The sequence below is a fragment of the Bos javanicus genome, chromosome 21 (genome assembly GCF_032452875.1).
Source record: "Bos javanicus breed banteng chromosome 21, ARS-OSU_banteng_1.0, whole genome shotgun sequence".
In the NCBI taxonomy this organism is placed as follows: domain Eukaryota; kingdom Metazoa; phylum Chordata; class Mammalia; order Artiodactyla; family Bovidae; genus Bos; species Bos javanicus.
Window position 1 is genome coordinate 58,275,536 of NC_083888.1, and position 19,514 is coordinate 58,295,049.

The following is a 19,514-nucleotide window of genomic DNA, read 5'->3' on the forward strand; positions in this document are numbered from 1 at the left end:
TATAACTTCTGATCTCTCATCTCTGTAATAGCAAACTCTTTCTGATTATACAGGAAGCCCTGCATGTTGCAGGGGTGGAAATGCAGTTAACGGCTGCAGTGTCGTTTTTGACCATCCTGCAGGACGAATCGGTGTCCGTTCATACCTATGCCCACTCCTTCCTCCAAGTCATCCTACTGCACCTGGAGCACAGGGACGCAGGTCAGGGGCCTGGCATGCTTCATCCTACGTGTACTAATTGTCGCTCATATGTGGCTGTGATCTTTGAGTCATGGTAATTGAGTGAGGCTGTTCTCCCTAAGAGTTGGTCAGTGGTGTGACTAAAATTCATGATGGCTCATTTTGGAACAATCCACAAAATTCAGTGCTGTTTGAAGCCTGAAGACCCATAGTTTATGCTTTCTTCTTAGATTTGCTTCTTATACAACACTTACATTTAATTATAGTATAAGAAAAAAGTACACTTTGGGTTGAAGATAACCCCTTGATATTATTTTTTAAAATATCAGTGTTTTCCAGATATTGGCTAAGACAGAAAAGCAGAGAAACTTCTTATGGTAGCAATAAAGATAATTTAATTATTGCTATTTTATAATTAAAGTTTGTTGTAAATATTAATGGCTAAGTTGAAACTGAATTTGTGAGATAGTTAACTTATGTTTTGTCTTTGTCATTCAGGTGTCAGCAACGCATGGCTGGAGACTCTTCTGTCTGTGATAGAAGTATTGCCCAAAGATACCCTAAGGCATGAGGTAAAACTTCTATATATAAATTTTAATATTTAAGTTACTCTAAGGTTTTTGTTTTTTGATAAAAATGGTATTTCAAAAAGAATAGTTATTTCCTACTCTGAAAGCAGCGCATATTCATTATAGAAAACTTGAGTAGTAGAGAATATAGAAGGAAGAAAAATCATGATTCTGTACTTTGCTTCTTTTAGCATTCCGATGTATTTTCATTTCAGAATTTTTTCCCTGTATATGGTGCTGTTTGACATGTTAGTGATCATAATGAATTTATATATGTTTTTCATGTAGCATTATTTTCTTTATTATTTTCTCATATCACTCATTTGGTAGTAGCTACAAATATTTTACTTATTTATGAAATACTTAAGCCTGTTTTCAGTGTTTTATTATCCAAGTAAGGCAATAGTGAACATTTCCGTAGAGCTTTTCCTGTTTTTCGGACAATTTCCTTAACTGTAACTTCCCCAAAAATGGAATTATTAGGTTAGAAGGCATTAATATTCTTAATACTTTCGACTAGTAATATGAGAAAATGCATGTTTGCCTGGACTTTCATCAGCAATAGCATTTAAGTTTATATATTTATTTGGCTTTGCTGGGTTTTGGTTGTGGCATGTGGGATCTAATTCCCTGACTCTGGCCCCCTGCATTAGAAGCACAGAGTCTTAACCACTGGGACACCAGAGAAGTCCCTGAAGTTACAATGTTTTGTTTCAGTTCAGTTCAGTTCAGTTCAGTCTCTCAGTCATGTCCGACTTTTTGTGACCCCGTGAATCGCAGCACACCAGGCCTCCCTGTCCATCACCAACTCCCGGAGTTCACTCAGACTCATGTCCATCGAGTCGGTGATGTCATCCAGCCATCTCATCCTCTGTCGTCCCCTTCTCCTCCTGCCCCCAATCCCTCCCAGCATCAGAGTCTTTTCCAATGAGTCAACTCTTCGCATGAGGTGGCCAAAGTACTGGAGTTTCAGCTTTAGCATCATTCCTTCCAAAGAAATCCCAGGGCTGATCTCCTTTAGAATGGACTGGTTGGATCTCCTTGCAGTCCAAGGGACTCTCAAGAGTCTTCTCCAACACCACAGTTCAAAAGCATCAATTCTTCGGCGCTCAGCTTTCTTCACAGTCCAACTCTTGCATCCATACATGACCACTGGAAAAACTATAGCCTTGACTAGACGGACCTTTGTTGGCAAAGTAATGTCTCTGCTTTTCAATATGCTATCTAGGTTGGTCATAACTTTCCTTCCAAGAAGTAAGCGTCTTTTAATTTCATGGCTGCAGTCACCATCTGCAGTGATTTTGGAGCCCCAAAAATGAAGTCTGACACTGTTTCCACTGTTTCCCCATCTATTTCCCATGAGGACAAATATAAAAATTAATCTATATGGAACAAAAACAAATTTCACAGTATCTAATAATTAACTGCTTTTTTCTTTTGAGAAATGAATGTTTCACCCCTGTGTGTACATACAGATCATTAGAGAATTCACCATAAGCCTTAATTAAATTTTTTGTGTGCCTGATTATTTTTGATTGCATGATTTATCATCATTCTTAATAATCCAGAAAGTGTAGTGATCCAGGTGATGAACAACCATGGACCTCAAAATGTAACTGAGGTTCTGTAAAAAATATTTAGGATATTAAAATGTTCTTTGAAGAAAATAGCTGACATTAATGTCAGGAATATATAAAGTTTTGTAAATTTGTTCTCTAAATCTTTTCTTTTTAGATTTTGAATCCACTCGTTTCCAAGGCACAACTTTCCCAAACAGTCCAGTCTCGTTTAGTTAGTTGTAAAATTTTAGGAAAATTGACCAACAAATTTGATGCCCTTGCGTGAGTATTTGTACATAATTTTTTGTCTACTAAAATGTTTAATGACTATATGTTTAATAATTATATTTGTACTACTCCGTACTGTATACACTTTAACTGATTCAAATTTATAGAATATAGAAATCTCTGAAATCTACTGTTCAGATGCATTTCTTCTTGATTTGGCTTTTCAAAATCAGTAAGGGTAACTTTTTTCTTATTTCCCATATTAGTCATTTCCATCACGTACCTAGTGTAGTTTTGAGGATAGCATATCTTTAATCTTTAAAAATTGATAAATATGATGTAAAAATAGATTTCTGCTCTTTTCCATTATTGCTATGAATTATTATGTTGAATAATTTATCTTATTTTGAGGTTTAATGGAGATTGTTTATAATTTATTCGCTACTTTCTGCATAGATGATAAATACCAAGTGGAAGGAATGGAATGTTCTGTAATTATGACGCAAGAGTGAGCTTTAAAATCGAAGAATATTTTGGTTGATAGCTGCTATAATCAGATAGTCCACTTGGCCATAGCCTTTTTGTTTTAGCTGCCAATTCCAAATTAACCCTTATTTTTAAAAGATTCTGTCATCATTAAAGTAGCTGTTAACATGCAAATGTAATCACACATATAAATATACATTGTAAACTGGTGTTGTTCAGTTGCTCAGTCATGTCTGACTCTGCGAGCCCGTGCACTGTAGCATGCCAGGCTTCCCTGTCCTTCAGTTTCTGGAGTTTGCTCAAACTCATATCCATTGAGTCAATGATGCCATCCAACCATCTCATCCTCTGTTGCCCTCTTTTCCTCTTGTTCTCAGTCTTTCCTAGCATCAAGGTCTTTTGCTCTTTGCATCAGGTGGCCAAAGTACTGAAGCTTCAGCTTTAGTATCAGTCCTTCCAGTGAATATTCAGAGTTGATTTCCTTTAGGATTGACTGGTTTGTAAACTATAAAGCTCTATATTAAAGTGGTATAATCTACTGCATGTGGAATTTAAACTCTGGACAGCTCAAATAATTAATTTTTGTTTCCCTTTAAAAAAAAAATAAAGTATGTTGTTATTAAGCTAAGATTTTAAGGATAATTTCTTGAAAATATTAATTACTCAAATACTTATTTGCATGATTCTTTCTTTTCTCTCTCAGCATTAAAAGAGAAATACTTCCCTTGGTAAAATCACTCTGTCAAGATGTAGAATATGAAGTTCGATCTTGCATGTGTCGGCAATTAGAAAATATAGCTCAGGGCATTGGGTAAGTATGCTTTCAATTTCTTGTCACATTTTTGTTTCTGGATTGTCAGACATGTGTATCCTGTTCTATATTCCATGAAAACAGGCATTTATTTGAAGAACTAAACTTTTTATGATCTTTAAAAGTGATCATAGTAAGTACCTTCTGATGTGTTTGTATTAAGAGATAAAAGTGAAGCTTGCTTATTTCATTCACCTTTTTGTTTCTATATTTTACCCCCTTTTGACATCATGACAGGGTTAGATTGTAATTACCAGCATTTAAACTGGTAAATATGGACTCCTACAAAGGTAATAGGATCGGGCTGTCCTTCGACTTCTATTCCGTATACTTCTGGCTGTGAGACAAGAGAATGATAGTCTCATAAATCTACTAGTTTGGGCATTATACGCCTTGCATCTCCTTCCTGAAAAAATTCCTCACCTATAATCCAGTATGCTGAGAGGAACTAATGAAGAGGGAAAATGTTTGCATCATACATGTAGGTCCACAATGATGCCTTATTTCCATTGAACTTCTTTGAAACAGCAAATGAGCAAAGAAAATGAATATTATGCTTCATAAAGAAGAAATACAAGTGGTTAATACACATGTATTCAGCCTCATTGTTCAACCATGTTAGTTGTCACGGAAATACATTCACTTAGTGAGTATATATTGAGCAGCTACTGTAAGCTGTAAAAGTAATGATGCAATTACCATGGATATTTCTTATATTTAAACTGTCATTCTTTTCTAGCCAGACAGCAAGCTTCCAGAGAGCAGGAGCCCTATCCTCATGATTTTTCCTATTTTATGCAGCATGCAGCTCAGCAACTGATCCTTAATCGAGTTCTTACCAAAAATTTATTGATTTGATTTGTTTTCTTCTGTTGCTTATTGTGCAGGACAGAACTTACCAAAAGTGTGGTGCTCCCTGAATTAATAGAACTTTCTAGGGATGAAGGCAGCAGTGTGCGGCTGGCAGCCTTTGAAACTTTGGTTAATCTGCTCGACATATTTGATACAGGTGAGTCTCCATAGCTTTGCTTCTGAAAGCATTTTGTTTTCCTGTCCCGTGTCACTAGTAGAGGAGGAAGCTGGCTGCAGTATAGTAAGTCTTCCTGATGAGAGTGAGGTGTCCCTTCCCCTCTCTTGCTGTGGTCCTTCCTCTTTGAGTGCTCTCTGCTGCCACTTTTCCCCTCCTGGCACCTGGTGGTGGTGTATATTCCCTACCTCTCTCTCTCCTCTCATCAGCATGTAACTGACTAGTGTGGAGAGCTAATAAGAATTTGTGTTGGTGGGTTAGCTTTTAACTTGCTCAACTAACTGATCGTAAGACAGATCTTGACTGAAGCAATATCAATATTAGTTTCCTCTATTTTATATTTTAATGCTAGAAATCTCCTGGTCGCAAGAAGAGAAGTCTGGGCGGGGTATTTGGGTGGGAATCGGTAAGGAGGTGTTTCTTTGTGTTACACAGATCAAGTCAGCGAGATGATTAGTTGCTCTTGTGTGTGACTAGATTCTTAATGAATGTTGGACATTAGTTTTATCCTTCCAATTGACTATTTTGGTAGGGTGTAATTTGAAAGGACAGATGTCCAGTACTCAGGTGCAAAACACTATTGTGTAATTGTAGGATTAACAGTGTTTTAACTGAGTTAGGAGAATCTGTTAAAAATTATTGCAATGTGGACAATTATGTTGTGTGGATGTTACAGAATAATAATTTAAGCCATGTGGTGCACCAGAGGACTAAAAACAGCAGTACCTGAGAAGCGAATGAACGACTGTCCATGTCCTAATAATGGGGCGCCCCTAGGCATCCAAGCTAGAGCCAGAGATCACCTCTGATCTGGGACCTTTCCTGCCGCACACTCAGCTGTCACAGATCTGTCTTAACATGTGTTCCTGGCTGTATTTCCTGCCGTTCTTCCCTGCTTCTCTTGGCTCTGGTGCTCTAACCCCACTCACCATTTTCTTGGCACATCAAATTCTTTGCACCTCGAGGCTTTCCATGTTCTCTTTTTTCACTCTTCCTTCTATTTTCCTCCTAGCCAGTTGCTTCTCCTTCAGTGCCCAGTTCAGATCCAGTGTCCTTGCTGACGACTTCTAAATCCCTTTATGCCAGGGGTTGGCAAACTATGGCCTGTGGGTCAAATCCCACTCCTACCCATTTTGTAAATAGAGCTTATTGGAGTGCAGCCACGCTCATCTGTTTCTGTGTTGTCTCTAGCTATTTTGTGCCAGAGTGACAGAGTTGAGTACTTGTGACAGATAAACTACAAAACCTAGAATATTTGCAAAAATAGTTGCAGACAAAATGGCAGCCCACTCCAGTGTTCTTGCCTGGAGAATCCCAGGGACGGGGGAGCCTGGTGGGTTGCTGTCTCTGGGGTCACACAGAGTCAGACACGACTGAAGTGACTTAGCAGCAGCCTTATACTATTTAAATAATGATCACATTGTCTTATGATATTTTGGGGGCTTGATTTCTTTGCTGGTCTGAATTTCATAAGTTCAGAAACCATTTATCATTCACTTTTCTATTTCTGTTAATGTTTGTTCTCTAAGAAATTTCAGTAAATGTTGGATGAATGTTATTAGTAAAAACAATAGATATGGTGCTAAAATGTGATGATAATAATAGCGGTAATAATAATACCAATAATCCTGTTACAAAATTTTACTTAGTGTTGTCACACTCTTAATTTTGTTGTTTGTTCAGTCGCTAAGTCATGTCTGACTCTTTGCGATGCCATGGATGGCAGCATACCAGTCTCCTCTGTCCTTCACTATCTCCCGAAGTTTGTTCAAATTCATTCTTTGAGTTGGCGATGCTATCTAACCATCTCATCTTTTGGTGCCACCTTCTTCTCTTGCCTTTGATCTTTCCCAGCATCAGGGTCTTTTCCATTGAGTCAGCTGTTTGCATAAGATGGCCAAAGTATTGGAGCTTCAGCATCAGCCCTTCCAATGAATATTCAGGGTTGATTTCCTTTAGGATTGACTGGTTTGACCCTAATAAAGTAGTAATTCTTTTCTGAAAGTTTAAGAGAACTGTGGGAAATTCAGGGAGTATTTGAAATCAAAACTGAAATATTGATAATATCAGAAACTTATGAGTAAGCAAACAGTCAAAGAATCAAAGAAGCAAAAACTCAAAGAAGTTTCTTAGAAAGAGTCACGTAAGAAGTAAAAGCGAAGACATTCATTATACAGAATGTAATATGAACTAACTTTTAAAATACATCAAAAATAAAATGATAAAATGCAGCATGGTATAGTCTACATGGCTATAAGAATGCTAACACTAAGCAAGGATACTGGAGTGGGCTGCCATTACCTTCTCCAGGGGATCTTTCCCACCCGGGGATCAAACCCACAACTCCTGCATTGGCAGGAGGGTTCTTTACCACTGAACCACAAGGGGAGCCCACAAACTCTTTAGCTTGACTAAAGTTCTTGATGATTTCCACTCACTTCTCACTTCCTCTTTATATCATACCTCCATCATCATTGCTGTCAGATATTTTCTGTTACTCTGAGACTAACATAGTAATTTTTCTTTCTGAACTTTGTGTGTATACAGTAATTTGCACATTTGCAGTGTGGGCAACTGGATCTAAACTCTGTTTTATTCTTGTTTTTCAGATGACAGAAGTCAAACTATACTTCCCGTAGTGAAATCATTTTGTGAAAAATCTTTCAAAGCAGATGAATCAATTCTTATTTCTTTATCTTTCCATTTAGGAAAACTATGCCATGGATTATATGGTATGATATGTGCTAAGAATGTCAAGATTACAGAGAATTTTTCCTTTTTCTGTTACCTTATACGTTAGCCCCTAAACCACAGTTCTTCAGTTGTAAAGCCTGCCCTATAAGTGTGTAACATCCAATGACTTTTTCACTGATAGAACCTGTGTGAAAGAACAGTGGAGGAGTGAAGTAGACATAGCCCTTTAAGTTTCTGAATATCTTATCTTTTATATTAGTTGACATTTGATCATAGAAGTTTAGGTATATTAACTATTGTTACATAGTATACCCTTATTAATTTTTTTGAATGATTAATATATCACATAAGCAGTTCAAATTAGAATGTAGAATAATACCTGTAACTCTTGGCATTTTAACTGTATTACTCAGTTCTCTCTTATTAAAATAATGTAAGCATTAATTGTAACAATCTAGCATAGCAAAAAATATTTTTATGTGGCTTTCAATAGACTGTTGAAAAAAGTATTGCAATATTTGTTGAGTTACTAGCTCTCTAAGATAGTATATGAATATGGAACCAGTCATCGATCAAAAGTATTTTAGGTTTATTTTGCTGTCTTTCATATTTCGGGCTCTTTTTTTTTTGCTATGCCACACAGCTCCTGGGATCTTAGTTCCCCAACCAAGGATCAGACTCAGGTCCCTGGCAGTGAAAGTGCCAAGTCGTAACCACTTGACCACCAGAGAATTCCCTCAGATCCCATTTTTAAGCTCCTTCTCTGCAGAGATATGTGCATGTCTTTTCTGTAGGCAACTTTAAAATATTTACCGGAAATAAATAGTAATAATGGCTGCTATATTACTATTGTAATTATTCATTAGTGGTATATACTGTGGTACATGCTGCAGAAATTAATGCAGGTGTAATTCCTGCATCACACAGTTTATACTATCAAAATTAAAATGAAAATATTATTAAAATTAACAAAGGGTAAAGACCCATTAGATTTCTTCACAGTAGTTACTCTTTTCTCATTATTACTTTTACTTATGATTTCCAACCATTTGTTTAAATATCTGATTCTAATTATGTTTTTACTGCACTTTGCTTTTCTCTCTTCAATTTTTGTTTTCAAATAAAATGTTGATCAAAGGTTTTACATGTGTTTTAGGAATTTTTACTCCAGATCAACACTTGAGATTTTTGGAGTTTTATAAGAAACTTTGTACATTGGGTTTGCAACAGGAAAATGGACACAATGAAAACCAGATACCACCCCAAATCTTAGAGCAGGAGAAGAAATATATTTCAGTACGGAAGAACTGTGCTTATAACTTTCCGGTAATACATTATACATTTGTAGTGGCTGCACATTTTAATTATAAAATATGTGAATAGATGACATTGAAAATTATTGCCATATTTGATACTTATTAGTTAGCATTATGTCTGGTATATATTGGTGCAATTTATATTTGTCTCTATGTATATATGTCACTCTACATTTTGGACCATAAAGCTGCCAGTGAAAGTATTTCTCTGAACTGGTTGGCTGGTTTCTTCCACAAACCTGCATGCCTCCTGATTTTTTCATAGCTTTCCTCCAGACTTTTTAGCAATCTGACACCTGTATTTGGGGTGTTGGTCAGGTTGCTTAGGAGGAAAAAAGTGAGATAAGGAGAGGTTAATGTATACTTTACTTAGGAAAAGTGTACAAATTAGGTTATTTTACACAATTATGGTTTATTGTGGGAGAAGGCAGTGGCACCCCACTCGAGTACTCTTGCCTGGAAAATCCCATGGACGGAGGAGCCTGGTAGGCTACAGTCCCTGGGGTCGCTAGGAGTTGGACACGACTGAGCGACTTCACTTTCACTTTTCGCTTTCATGCATTGGAGAAGGAAATGGCAACCCACTCCAGTGTTCTTGCCTGGAGAATCCCAGGGACGGGGGAGCCTGGTGGGCTGCCGTCTATGGAGTCGTACAGAGTCGGACACGACTGAAGCGACTTAGCAGCAGCAGTAGCAACATATATGTTAGATTTATCTGCATGTATTTGGATCTTCCAAATATGATTTCTAACTAAATTATGATTCAGAGAACATGATTTCAATTTAAGTGAAATGACTATGATATTGTTATTGATGCATGTTTTTCTCTTTGAAATTCATCTTCCACCTCCAGGCCATGATTGTTTTTGTTGATCCCAAAAACTTCCACATGGAACTCTATTCTACATTCTTCTGTCTTTGTCATGACCCTGAAGTACCAGTCAGATATACTATTGCTATTTGCTTTTATGAAGTAAGTCTGGAAAAGTGATAACCACTTTACATTTGTTGTTTTTTACTTATGTGTACTAGAGGATTTTCTGATGTGTTGTTTGTACACTTTTGTTTTCAGATTTATTAAAAGATATTGGCTCCATATCTCTTTCATATTCTAATCCTAAATTTGGAAAAATTCTCATAATTCTGTTTAGAGTGTTTACAGAATTCATTTACAAATAGATGTTACATTCATTTATCATGTATTAATCCATTCGTTCAGTATATCTTGTCTTAAATTATACTATCTCTTTAAGCCAGACATTGTGGTATGAATATGGCTGTTGTAGATCTGGAAGTAAAATCAGTTTTGTAATGCTTTATAATGTTTATATTTAGCATTGTACCTAAAATCAAGAACTTGAGAACAAATGGAAAATTGAGAGAGTATTTATTTAAATTTATGGCTTTTACCATACATGGTTCATATTTTGTGAGCACAGCTTATATTTTTAGCTGTTATGACAACTCTTCGTAGTGTCAGAGCAAAAGTGAATTTTTTTTTTTTTACCTTGCTGAGGGACATGTGCGAAACTTAGTTTCCCAACCAGGGAATGAACTCATGCCCCCTGTAGTGGAAGTAGAGTCTTAACCCCTGGATCACCAGTGAAGTCCCACAAAAGTGAATTTAAATTTTATGATAAATGTAATTAACTTCTTAACCCTTGAGGCTGAAATTTAGGGCATGTTTCTTGAGTGATTTTAGAAGTACATGTGTGCCATCATTGCCATAAACATGTATACCATGTATAATTTGTCGACTTCAGGACTGTCATATAAAAATATCTGAGTAGCTTGGGACTTCCTTAATGATCCAGTGGTTAAGACTCCATGCTGCCGATGCAGGGGGCATGGGTTCATTTCCCAGTTGGGGAACTAAGATCTCACATGCCTTGGGGTGCAGCCAAAAGATAAAATTTTTAAAAAGAAATTTTAAAAATCTTAGTGGCTTAATAAAATATTTATTTCCTTTATAGTAATATTCTTATTCTCAGTGAGAATATTGTATCTCCTTCCTTGAACTGTGTTCAAAGCATTGTTAGATTAGCTAAAACTATGTAGGATATCCATAGCAGCATTAGAAATGTTGGTTTAGACTCTTGACTATTGAATGATAGTCATTGCTGGTTTTTTTCTGGTGTGAATTAAATGAATGTTCTGTGTGCAAAGTCCAAAAAAGATTCCCTTTAAATGGTATAGTTAATTAAAATAATTCATTGTTGAACAATTAAGTCATCTTTGTAAATACACATATAGGAATATGCTTTTGGAGGAGGAAAAATGGCAGAGGGCACTAGCTGGCTGAGTGAACTACTTATCTCTTAAGTGTATTAAGGCATTTATGCTTGGTTGCTGTCCTGCATACTTGTGTTTGTCTAGATAGAGTCATGAGATGGTTGCATGAGATTAGAGTCTGAGAAAGCAGTATTTATACAATATGAGAGTTTCTACTTAAGTTTATTTTTATCTCATGCCTTTACTATTTTATTTTTATTTATGTTTTATAGTGGACATAATGTATTAGCACCATAGAAATAGGCGTGTTGAAATATATATACAAGAATATTTCACTGATAGAAGTGAGTTTGGAAATCATTGGGTTGGCTATTTGCTGGGGGGCTAGTTTCTGTATTCACCCAGTCATACCATGGTGGTGGGTTAAGATGATACTTGACTCCATAAATGAATGCTTAGTGTAGGTTTGTCCTTTTAAATAATGAAAATCTACTGGTGGGATTTAAATTTTCCTGACAATGTTATTATTGGATTCTGATAATTAGTATGGTCCAGGTTTATTCTGGTTTTTGAGAAAAATAGTATTTTCAAAATACTTTCAAATCAAAAACAACCTTGTAGAGCAAAGATTTTTGAAATACCTTCTTTATCAGGAGCTCACTTTTCAATTAAAGCTTACTCAAACCTAGTATGTTAAAAAATACTTAAAGGTAAAGTGGAACCTGGTGAATCTACCATTGTAGATTTTCACCATTGCTTGTCTGGAGGGGGGAAAAAGTGGTTTGTTAAGGAGCTGGATTAGTTTAGACTTAAGATTATGCTTTCCCAGCATCAGGGAAAGATTGAGGGCAGAAGAAGGGGGTGACAAAGGATGAGATGGTTGGATGACATGAGTTTGAGTAAACTCCTGGAGACAGTGAAGGACAGGGGAACCTGGCCTGTTGCAGAGGTGGACACAACTTAGCGACTGAACAACAACTCCCAACTCCTCTCTTACTGATTGAAATCTTTGATTGGAAAAGTCTTTGAAGTTTTGCTAGCTTAGGAGTTTGCTCTGTCCCTGTGTGACTGCTGGCCTTCAGCAGAACTTGTGCCCTCTGGGAGCTCTAAACCAGGATGAGTGCTCCCCTGGCTTCGCTCTCTTGAAAGACCCTGTTGGCTGCTCTAAGACTAAAATATGAACTATAGGCACTCATGGGCTCATTGCTGCTTGTGATAGGAAACTTAAGATGGATAAATCCATTCTACACCTCCCACCCCCACCTGTGCACTTCCCTACCCTCATATACTCCAGCATGTCAGGATGCAGACTGAAAAGCTTATTAGGTGTGCAAGTAGTTTTTTCTAGAAATCTAATTTTATATTTATGTTGTAACCAAGTCTCCTTTTGGAAGTAAATCTGCAGGGATTATTTTTTTTTAATTGTTGTTATAACCTTTATATGTCTAGTAATCTCAAATCTGAGAGACTTTATTGCTATATTTTAGGTGTCTAAACTTCTGAATTCTGGAGTATATTTAATACATAAAGAACTAATAACATTGTTGCAAGATGAATCATTGGAGGTAATATCTTCTTACTGTTTGTTTTTTACTTCTTTTATATCAGGTTTGAGTATATCAATGCCTTTTTTATTTTCCTGCTTCTTGAGAATTCATGAATTCTAATAGCTGACTAGTCCTGGAAGCTTGTAAGTGATGAATGACTGTGTCATAGACTAGAGATTGGGAAGGTCTTTTATTAAAAAATATTAAGTTTTTAAAAATATATATGTATTTGTTATATTATGGAAACTTTGGAAATGCCAAAAAGTAGACAGACAAAAGAGTACTTTTAGTTCTAATCACTGTTTGTATTTAATATTTTCTTGTATGTTTTCATTTTTGTTTTTGTCTATATAAAGGTTTTTTAAGTTTTACACAATTGTGGTCATATATTATATCAATCACATTTTATATCTTTTTATTTCCCTTCGCATTGTGGAGCCTCTGGAACACTTAATTTTGATGCTTTATCTAGTGTATCCTATTCACTCAAACAACTGCTGGCTTGCCAAAGCTCAGCTCCTCAACGTGAGACATCTCTGAGGGTGTCGTCCGACCCCCTAAACTGTTTTTCAAAAGTTGGGAGGCAGTTTTAAGGATGTTGTTAGGCTGTCTTGCATCGAAACTATTTGAATAATATCAAGAGGCAGACATACTAAACTCTTTTCAAAAGTAGTTTGACCAAGGTAGTTGATTATGTTTCTAAGACTTTGCAGCAGAAAGGTGATAGAGCAGGAGAACTAGAAACCCCCAAAATGCTCTTTGGTAACTACCCACTATTTCTGTGTAGAAATTGGCAAGTAAATTGATCTAAGATTAGAAAAACACAGCCATTACAAGAAGGGTAATCAGTATCTCTGTTAACAGGTACTAGATGCTCTCATAGATCATCTTCCAGAGATTCTGGAACTGATGTCTACTGGTGGGGAGAGCAGTGTTCAAGAAAATAAGGTGAATCTGATGGATCAAAAGAGCTTCTGGATCTTGTATGGATGACCTTACTCTGCAGAGTTGTTGAGAGGAATCAATGAAAGAATGTATGAAAAACACTTAACACAGTGCTGGCCACCTAGAAGGGCTCAGTAAAAATCTTTTGGAGTTATGACAGCTCGAATTGCCTCTACCTTTCTTACCGCAATCTTTATTTACTGTCCTTGGGGTTTACTTTCATATTTTCAGTTTTTATTAGCATTAATTGTTATTGCAAGAATAGCAACTAGTGAAGACAAAGGGTAGGAATTTAGAATATCAAAGTTTGCTGATGGTGAAATAGAATACATTTTACTTTAACTGGAAGAGCTATGAATCTGTCTCTTTCAAAATTTTGTTGCCAGGAATCATAAATTTTACTTACAGATTTTTTTAAAGTATTTGATTTTACTGAATAGTTACCTCCCTGTGACAACTGCAATGCCTCCTAAGTTCGGAAATGATTAAGAGTTTTCCCTTCCCCAGTGTATTGTAAGTCTGAATAATTTGGCTGAGTGCTGCAGCTGATGTATTTAATTATCTTTGATTCTCTTGATGTGTTTTCTTCTTCAGTTATCATCTCTGCCTGACTTGGTTCCAGCTCTCACAGCTGCTGAGCAGCGAGCTGCAGCGTCCTTAAAGTGGAGAACTCATGAGAAGCTGCTCCAGAAATACGCCTGTCTGCCACAAGTCATATCAAGTGATCAGATCTATTATCGTTTCTTACAAAGAATGTTCACAATCATGATGACAAATGTGAGCCCAATGCCTCTTATCTGATTTTTTCTTGAACTGGAGCACATTTTGGAATTAACCAAATTCTCCACATTCTTGAAATAGAACGGCAAGCTCCGTTCATGCCCTTCTGCCTAGAGGGGTGCTGTTACCTTTGCTTCCTCACTGGGTTCTCCTTTTGATCAGCTACTCAGCTGAAGAGAGGGATGCACGGGGGAGAGTGTCAACACACTCACTTCAAGCTTGATACAGTGCTCCAGGGAGAGGCTGGTAGGAGTCTCAACTGCACAGCGACTTCTGCTCTGATGTGCACCCTCCATGTGTCATTGCCTCAGCTGTGCTCTCTCACCTTACCTAAGAGTATTCCTTAAACGCCTTTAATATTAATTTGCTTTCTTTTTCTTTTTTTGGTTTCTTTTTTTTTTACCTTGTAACAGATAAAATTTATAGAAAAAACATGGATGCCCTCCTGTGGATAGCCTAAAAATTAGAGTCAAAAGCAGGGGGAAAGAAAGGCTTGTACTCAAATTTCCCCATAGAGTAAATTGTCTGCCTTTTTTTCCTTAAAATTCCCAGAGGATCATTTAACCTGCAGTTTGATTATATGTTGACTGTGGCATCCTACTACCTTTTTTTTTTCAAGTATACAAAAGTTCCACATAATGTGTATGTGTTAGAAACTATTTTTTAAAGAGTACTTTGAATTCTCATTGTTCTCAAAAAAAAAGTTGGGGGGAGATAATGAAATCTAGTAGCCATCTCAAAAACCCAAAATCAGTTTTAGCTTCAGTGGTTAAAAAGAGGGAAAAAATGACATTACTGATGTCATTTTATAACTTAACTAAAAAATGGTAGGCATATATCTTATGCTAGCACCTCTGCTTGAAGTTTGTTTGGTGTATCAAAGCAAAGCCTAGGGGTTGAAGGTTGTTTTATAGGTGTAGTCATCTTAAAAAGTGATACTGGCAAAAATAACTTATCAGAGGATAATGCATGAATGCAACACATAGAAAATTTCACAAAGTCAAGCAGAATTTATTGATGACTTTATTCTGCAATCAGCTTCTGTTTGCTGTGTTTCACGCACTGTTCTGAGAGCTGGGGATCTGGGTGTGAACAAGACAGATTCCTGCTCTAATGGACCTTGAGTTCTAAAGAGGTGATGGTATGGGAAGTGATAAATAGTAAAATAAAATGTATTAACAGGAGGTGATAAGTCCTATGAAGCTTGATCTTAATTGTTTGTCTCAACCTGATTACTAAGTAGTCATCTTTGTGTTTATAAAGCTAATCAGATCAGATCAGATCAGATCAGTTGCTCAGTAGTGTCCGACTCTCTGTGACCCCATGAATCGCAGCAGGCCAGGCCTCCCTGTCCATCACCAACTCCTGGAGTTCACTGAGACTCACGTCCATCAAGTCAGTGATGCCATCCAGCTATCTCATCCTCTGTCGTCCCTTTCTCCTCCTGCCCCCAATCCCTCCCAGCATCAGAGTCTTTTCCAATGAGTCAACTCTTCGCATGAGGTGGCCAAAGTCCTGGAGTTTCAGCTTTAGCATCATTCCTTCCAAAGAAATCCCAGGGCTGATCTCCTTCAGAATGGACTGGTTGGATAATAAGTATACAAAATTATTCCATATATTCTCTCATATCAGGAAAGAGAAATAATTTATACCATAGTGTGAACAACATACTTTCAAGTCTGAGGGGTTTGCTTTGTTTTCTTTTGCAAGGAGGTAATTCTACACTTAAAAAAGATATATGATTTACTATAGCACATTTTCCATGATCAAATAAAGACATTTATATTTCATTTCAGTGTCTTCTGGAAAAAAAGGTTTATATTTTTAGTTCCATATCTAATGGTCATAATATTCATTCATTCATTCACTTAATAAAATTTATTGAGCACTTACAATGTGCCGTGTACTGTTAAGTGACTGAAAAGATAAAGGATCTGTTCTCATGGGACTTTAAGTTCTGTTGGAGACAGACAACACACACATATTGGGTTGGCAAAATGTTCATTCAGGTTTCTGTTTAAGATGTTACGAAAAAAAAAAAACCCCGAATGAACATTTTGGCCAACGCAGTGCATTGGACACCAGGGATGAAAAGTACAAGGAAGAACTAAAACACAGGGTAGAGGGGAATAAAGTGATGGAGGGTATTGTGGATGTAGTGGTCAGGAAAAAGCCCTCTCCGATCAAGAGGCTTGGACCAAGTAAGGGAGTGGCCATGTGGAGGTCTGAAGCACAGGTGATCCCGACAAAGGGAAGAGTAAATGCAATGATGTGATTCAGGGTGTGCTTGGTTTTATGAGGGCCAGCAAGGAAGCCAGTGTGGCGGTTGTTAGTGATGAGCCTGGAAAGGTCTTTGGGCCCACAGCACACAGGTGCTCGAAAGCCATGATGTAGAATGGAGATTATATTCTCTTATGCAGGGGAAGGTTTTGGAAGGTTTTGGAGTAGAGGAATGACATCAAGTAACTTTTTTTCCTACTTCTATAATGAAAAAAATTTAAAGATGCATGAAGGCAGAGAAAATACTACAATGAACTCTCACGTACCCATCACCTTGATTTAACAGTTATTAACATTTTGCCATATTTGCCTTTTCCATTTCATTGTGCTAAAAAGTTTAAGTTATAGATGTCATATTTTATCTCTAAGCATTTCAGTATTCATCTCTAGAAAAGGACATTGTCCTATATAATCATGTTACAATTATTACATTTGACAAAATGAACAATTATCTTTAATATCATTTAAAATTCATATCAGAGTTTACCAGTTATCCCCCAAATGGGTGTGATAGTTGTTTTATTCTATATAGGATCCAAGTAAGATCCATACATAGCCTCAGGTGGTTACATTTCTTAGTTTGCTTTTAATCCAGAACAGAGTCCCTCTTTGCCCTTCCCCCACTTTTTCATGACATTGAATTGTGGAAGAGACTTAGTCAGTTGTCCTGTAGAATGTCTTCATGGATTTACTTGTTTATCTCTTCTCCATGTTTGTTTTAAGCTGGAGGTTTGATAAGGGCTTGCTGAGTCTTAGATCAAATGTGTTTGGCAAGAATTCTTTATCAGTGCTGCTGTGTATTTTATGTTGTGTCACATCTGGATGCCTGTCCCTTTGTAAATGAGCTTGGAGTGCTTGTGCAGGCAGAGACATCTCTGTTAGTTCACTGCAAAATTGTGTTTTTTCCCTTGTGATCTGTCATAATCTGAAGCTGACACTTCAACACTGAATACCCAGTTTCCCAGTAACCTTTTACCCTTCAGTTTTAGTATCCATTGATGATCCTTGCCTGAATCAGTTATTTCATTAGAACTTACAAAAGAGTGGCTTTTAAATTCTCTTTTCTTCTACATTGTTGAGGGCATTCTTCTCAGGATAAATGCTTTTTTTAAATTTTATTTTATTTTATTTTTAAAATTTACATAATTGTATTAGTTTTGCCAAATATCAAAATGAATCCATCACAGGTATACATGTGCTCCCCATCCTGAACCCTCCTCCCTCCTCCCTCCCCATACCATCCCTCTGGGTCGTCCCCGTGCACTAGCCCCAAGCATCCAGTATCGTGCATTGAACCTGGACTGGCAACTCGTTTCATACATGATATTTTACATGTTTCAATGCCATTCTCCCAAATCTTCCCACCCTCTCCCTCTCCCACAGAGTCCATAAGGCTGTTCTGTACATCAGTGTCTCTTTTGCTGTCTCGTACACAGGGTTATTGTTACCATCTTTCTAAATTCCATATATATGTGTTAGTATACTGTATTGGTGTTTGTCCTTCTGGCTTACTTCACTCTGTATAATAGGCTCCAGTTTCATCCACCTCATTAGAACTGATTCAAATGAGTTCTTTTTAATGGCTGAGTAATACTCCATTGTGTATATGTACCACAGCTTTCTTATCCATTCATCTGCTGATGGACATCTAGGTTGCTTCCATGTCCTGGCTATTATAAACAGTGCTGTGATGAACATTGGGGTACACGTGTCTCTTTCCCTTCTGGTTTCCTCAGTGTGTATGCCCAGCAGTGGGATTGCTGGATCATAAGGCAGTTCTATTTCCAGTTTTTTAAGGAATCTCCACACTGTTCTCCATAGTGGCTGTACTAGTTTGCATTCCCACCAACAGTGTAAGAGAGTTCCCTTTTCTCCACACCCTCTCCAACATTTATTATTTGTAGACTTTTGGATCGCAGCCATTCTGACTGGTGTGAAATGGTACCTCATAGTGGTCTTGATTTGCAGATAAATGCTTTTTTTAATTTATCCTAAAATATATTTCCTAATGTAAAGAGAGGATTAATTCTTATTTCTTTCCCTCTGTCAATTTTCAGAGTTAACCCAGTGATGATGAATGAATTTTGTTTTTATTTTTTCCTTTCATTTAGACTCATCTTTTATATTGAACAATGTTTTAATCAATTTCAGTCATTATTCACATGCTCAAGTGGTCGCAGTTTCTTTAAACTGACTTTTGTTTGTTTTAATATAATTACCTTTGTCTTTGATTTCTGGCCCCAAAGGTATTACCTTATACTGTGAGGTATAAAATATACATATTTTATATTATTTCTGTTTCAAACAATTAGTGTTTATGCATTTGGAATTCTATTAGTATATACAAAATGAAAGAAAAAAGTAACGTCCTTTTATTTAAGTTCATTTATCTAACATTCATTTTCCTTAATTCCACTGATATTTCTGTTTATGTACATTTCTTAAATTTTCTGTTCTAATTTATAGTGAATATTCTTTTTTACCTTCAACAGATTAAAAAACTGCACAAAATGGTACTAGATAGAATGGAAATAGCTTGTATAAAATGTGAAAGGAGGTAATAGGCAATACTCTCTGAGCAATGTATATTTTTTCTACTTGAATTTCAAGCATCCCTATCATGATAGTCTGAATCTTCAAGAACTGAATGTTATATATATATGTAAGTCAAGATAGTGAATGTGAATTTATACTGGATACAGTATACCTGGTTGAGAGATTTTTCTCTAATGCATAGTTTGAAGCCATAGTAAAGATGGATGGTTGGATTTACTTAGAATTAAGGTTCTGCCCAGTTGGTGTGACACAAATCCAAAGGCTCAAAGAGTTTAAAACACTAGTAAGAATAATTGCCATGGTG

The 19,514-nt window shown here is 36.6% G+C and overlaps 1 protein-coding gene across 5 annotated transcripts in view; it reads left to right on the plus strand.

Annotated features, from left to right (window-relative positions):
• PPP4R4 (protein phosphatase 4 regulatory subunit 4) overlaps positions 1-19,514 on the plus strand; it is a 106,217-nt gene that overhangs the window by 53,468 nt on the left and 33,235 nt on the right. For all 5 annotated transcript variants that reach the window (XM_061395200.1, XM_061395198.1, XM_061395201.1 and 2 more), the window contains 11 exons: positions 54-201; positions 679-752; positions 2,484-2,590; positions 3,726-3,833; positions 4,721-4,842; positions 7,470-7,592; positions 8,711-8,880; positions 9,724-9,843; positions 12,590-12,667; positions 13,514-13,597; positions 14,189-14,371. In XM_061395200.1, coding sequence (XP_061251184.1) covers positions 54-201; positions 679-752; positions 2,484-2,590; positions 3,726-3,833; positions 4,721-4,842; positions 7,470-7,592; positions 8,711-8,880; positions 9,724-9,843; positions 12,590-12,667; positions 13,514-13,597; positions 14,189-14,371 — 1,317 coding nt within the window. The remainder of the gene's footprint in view (positions 1-53; positions 202-678; positions 753-2,483; positions 2,591-3,725; positions 3,834-4,720; positions 4,843-7,469; positions 7,593-8,710; positions 8,881-9,723; positions 9,844-12,589; positions 12,668-13,513; positions 13,598-14,188; positions 14,372-19,514) is intronic.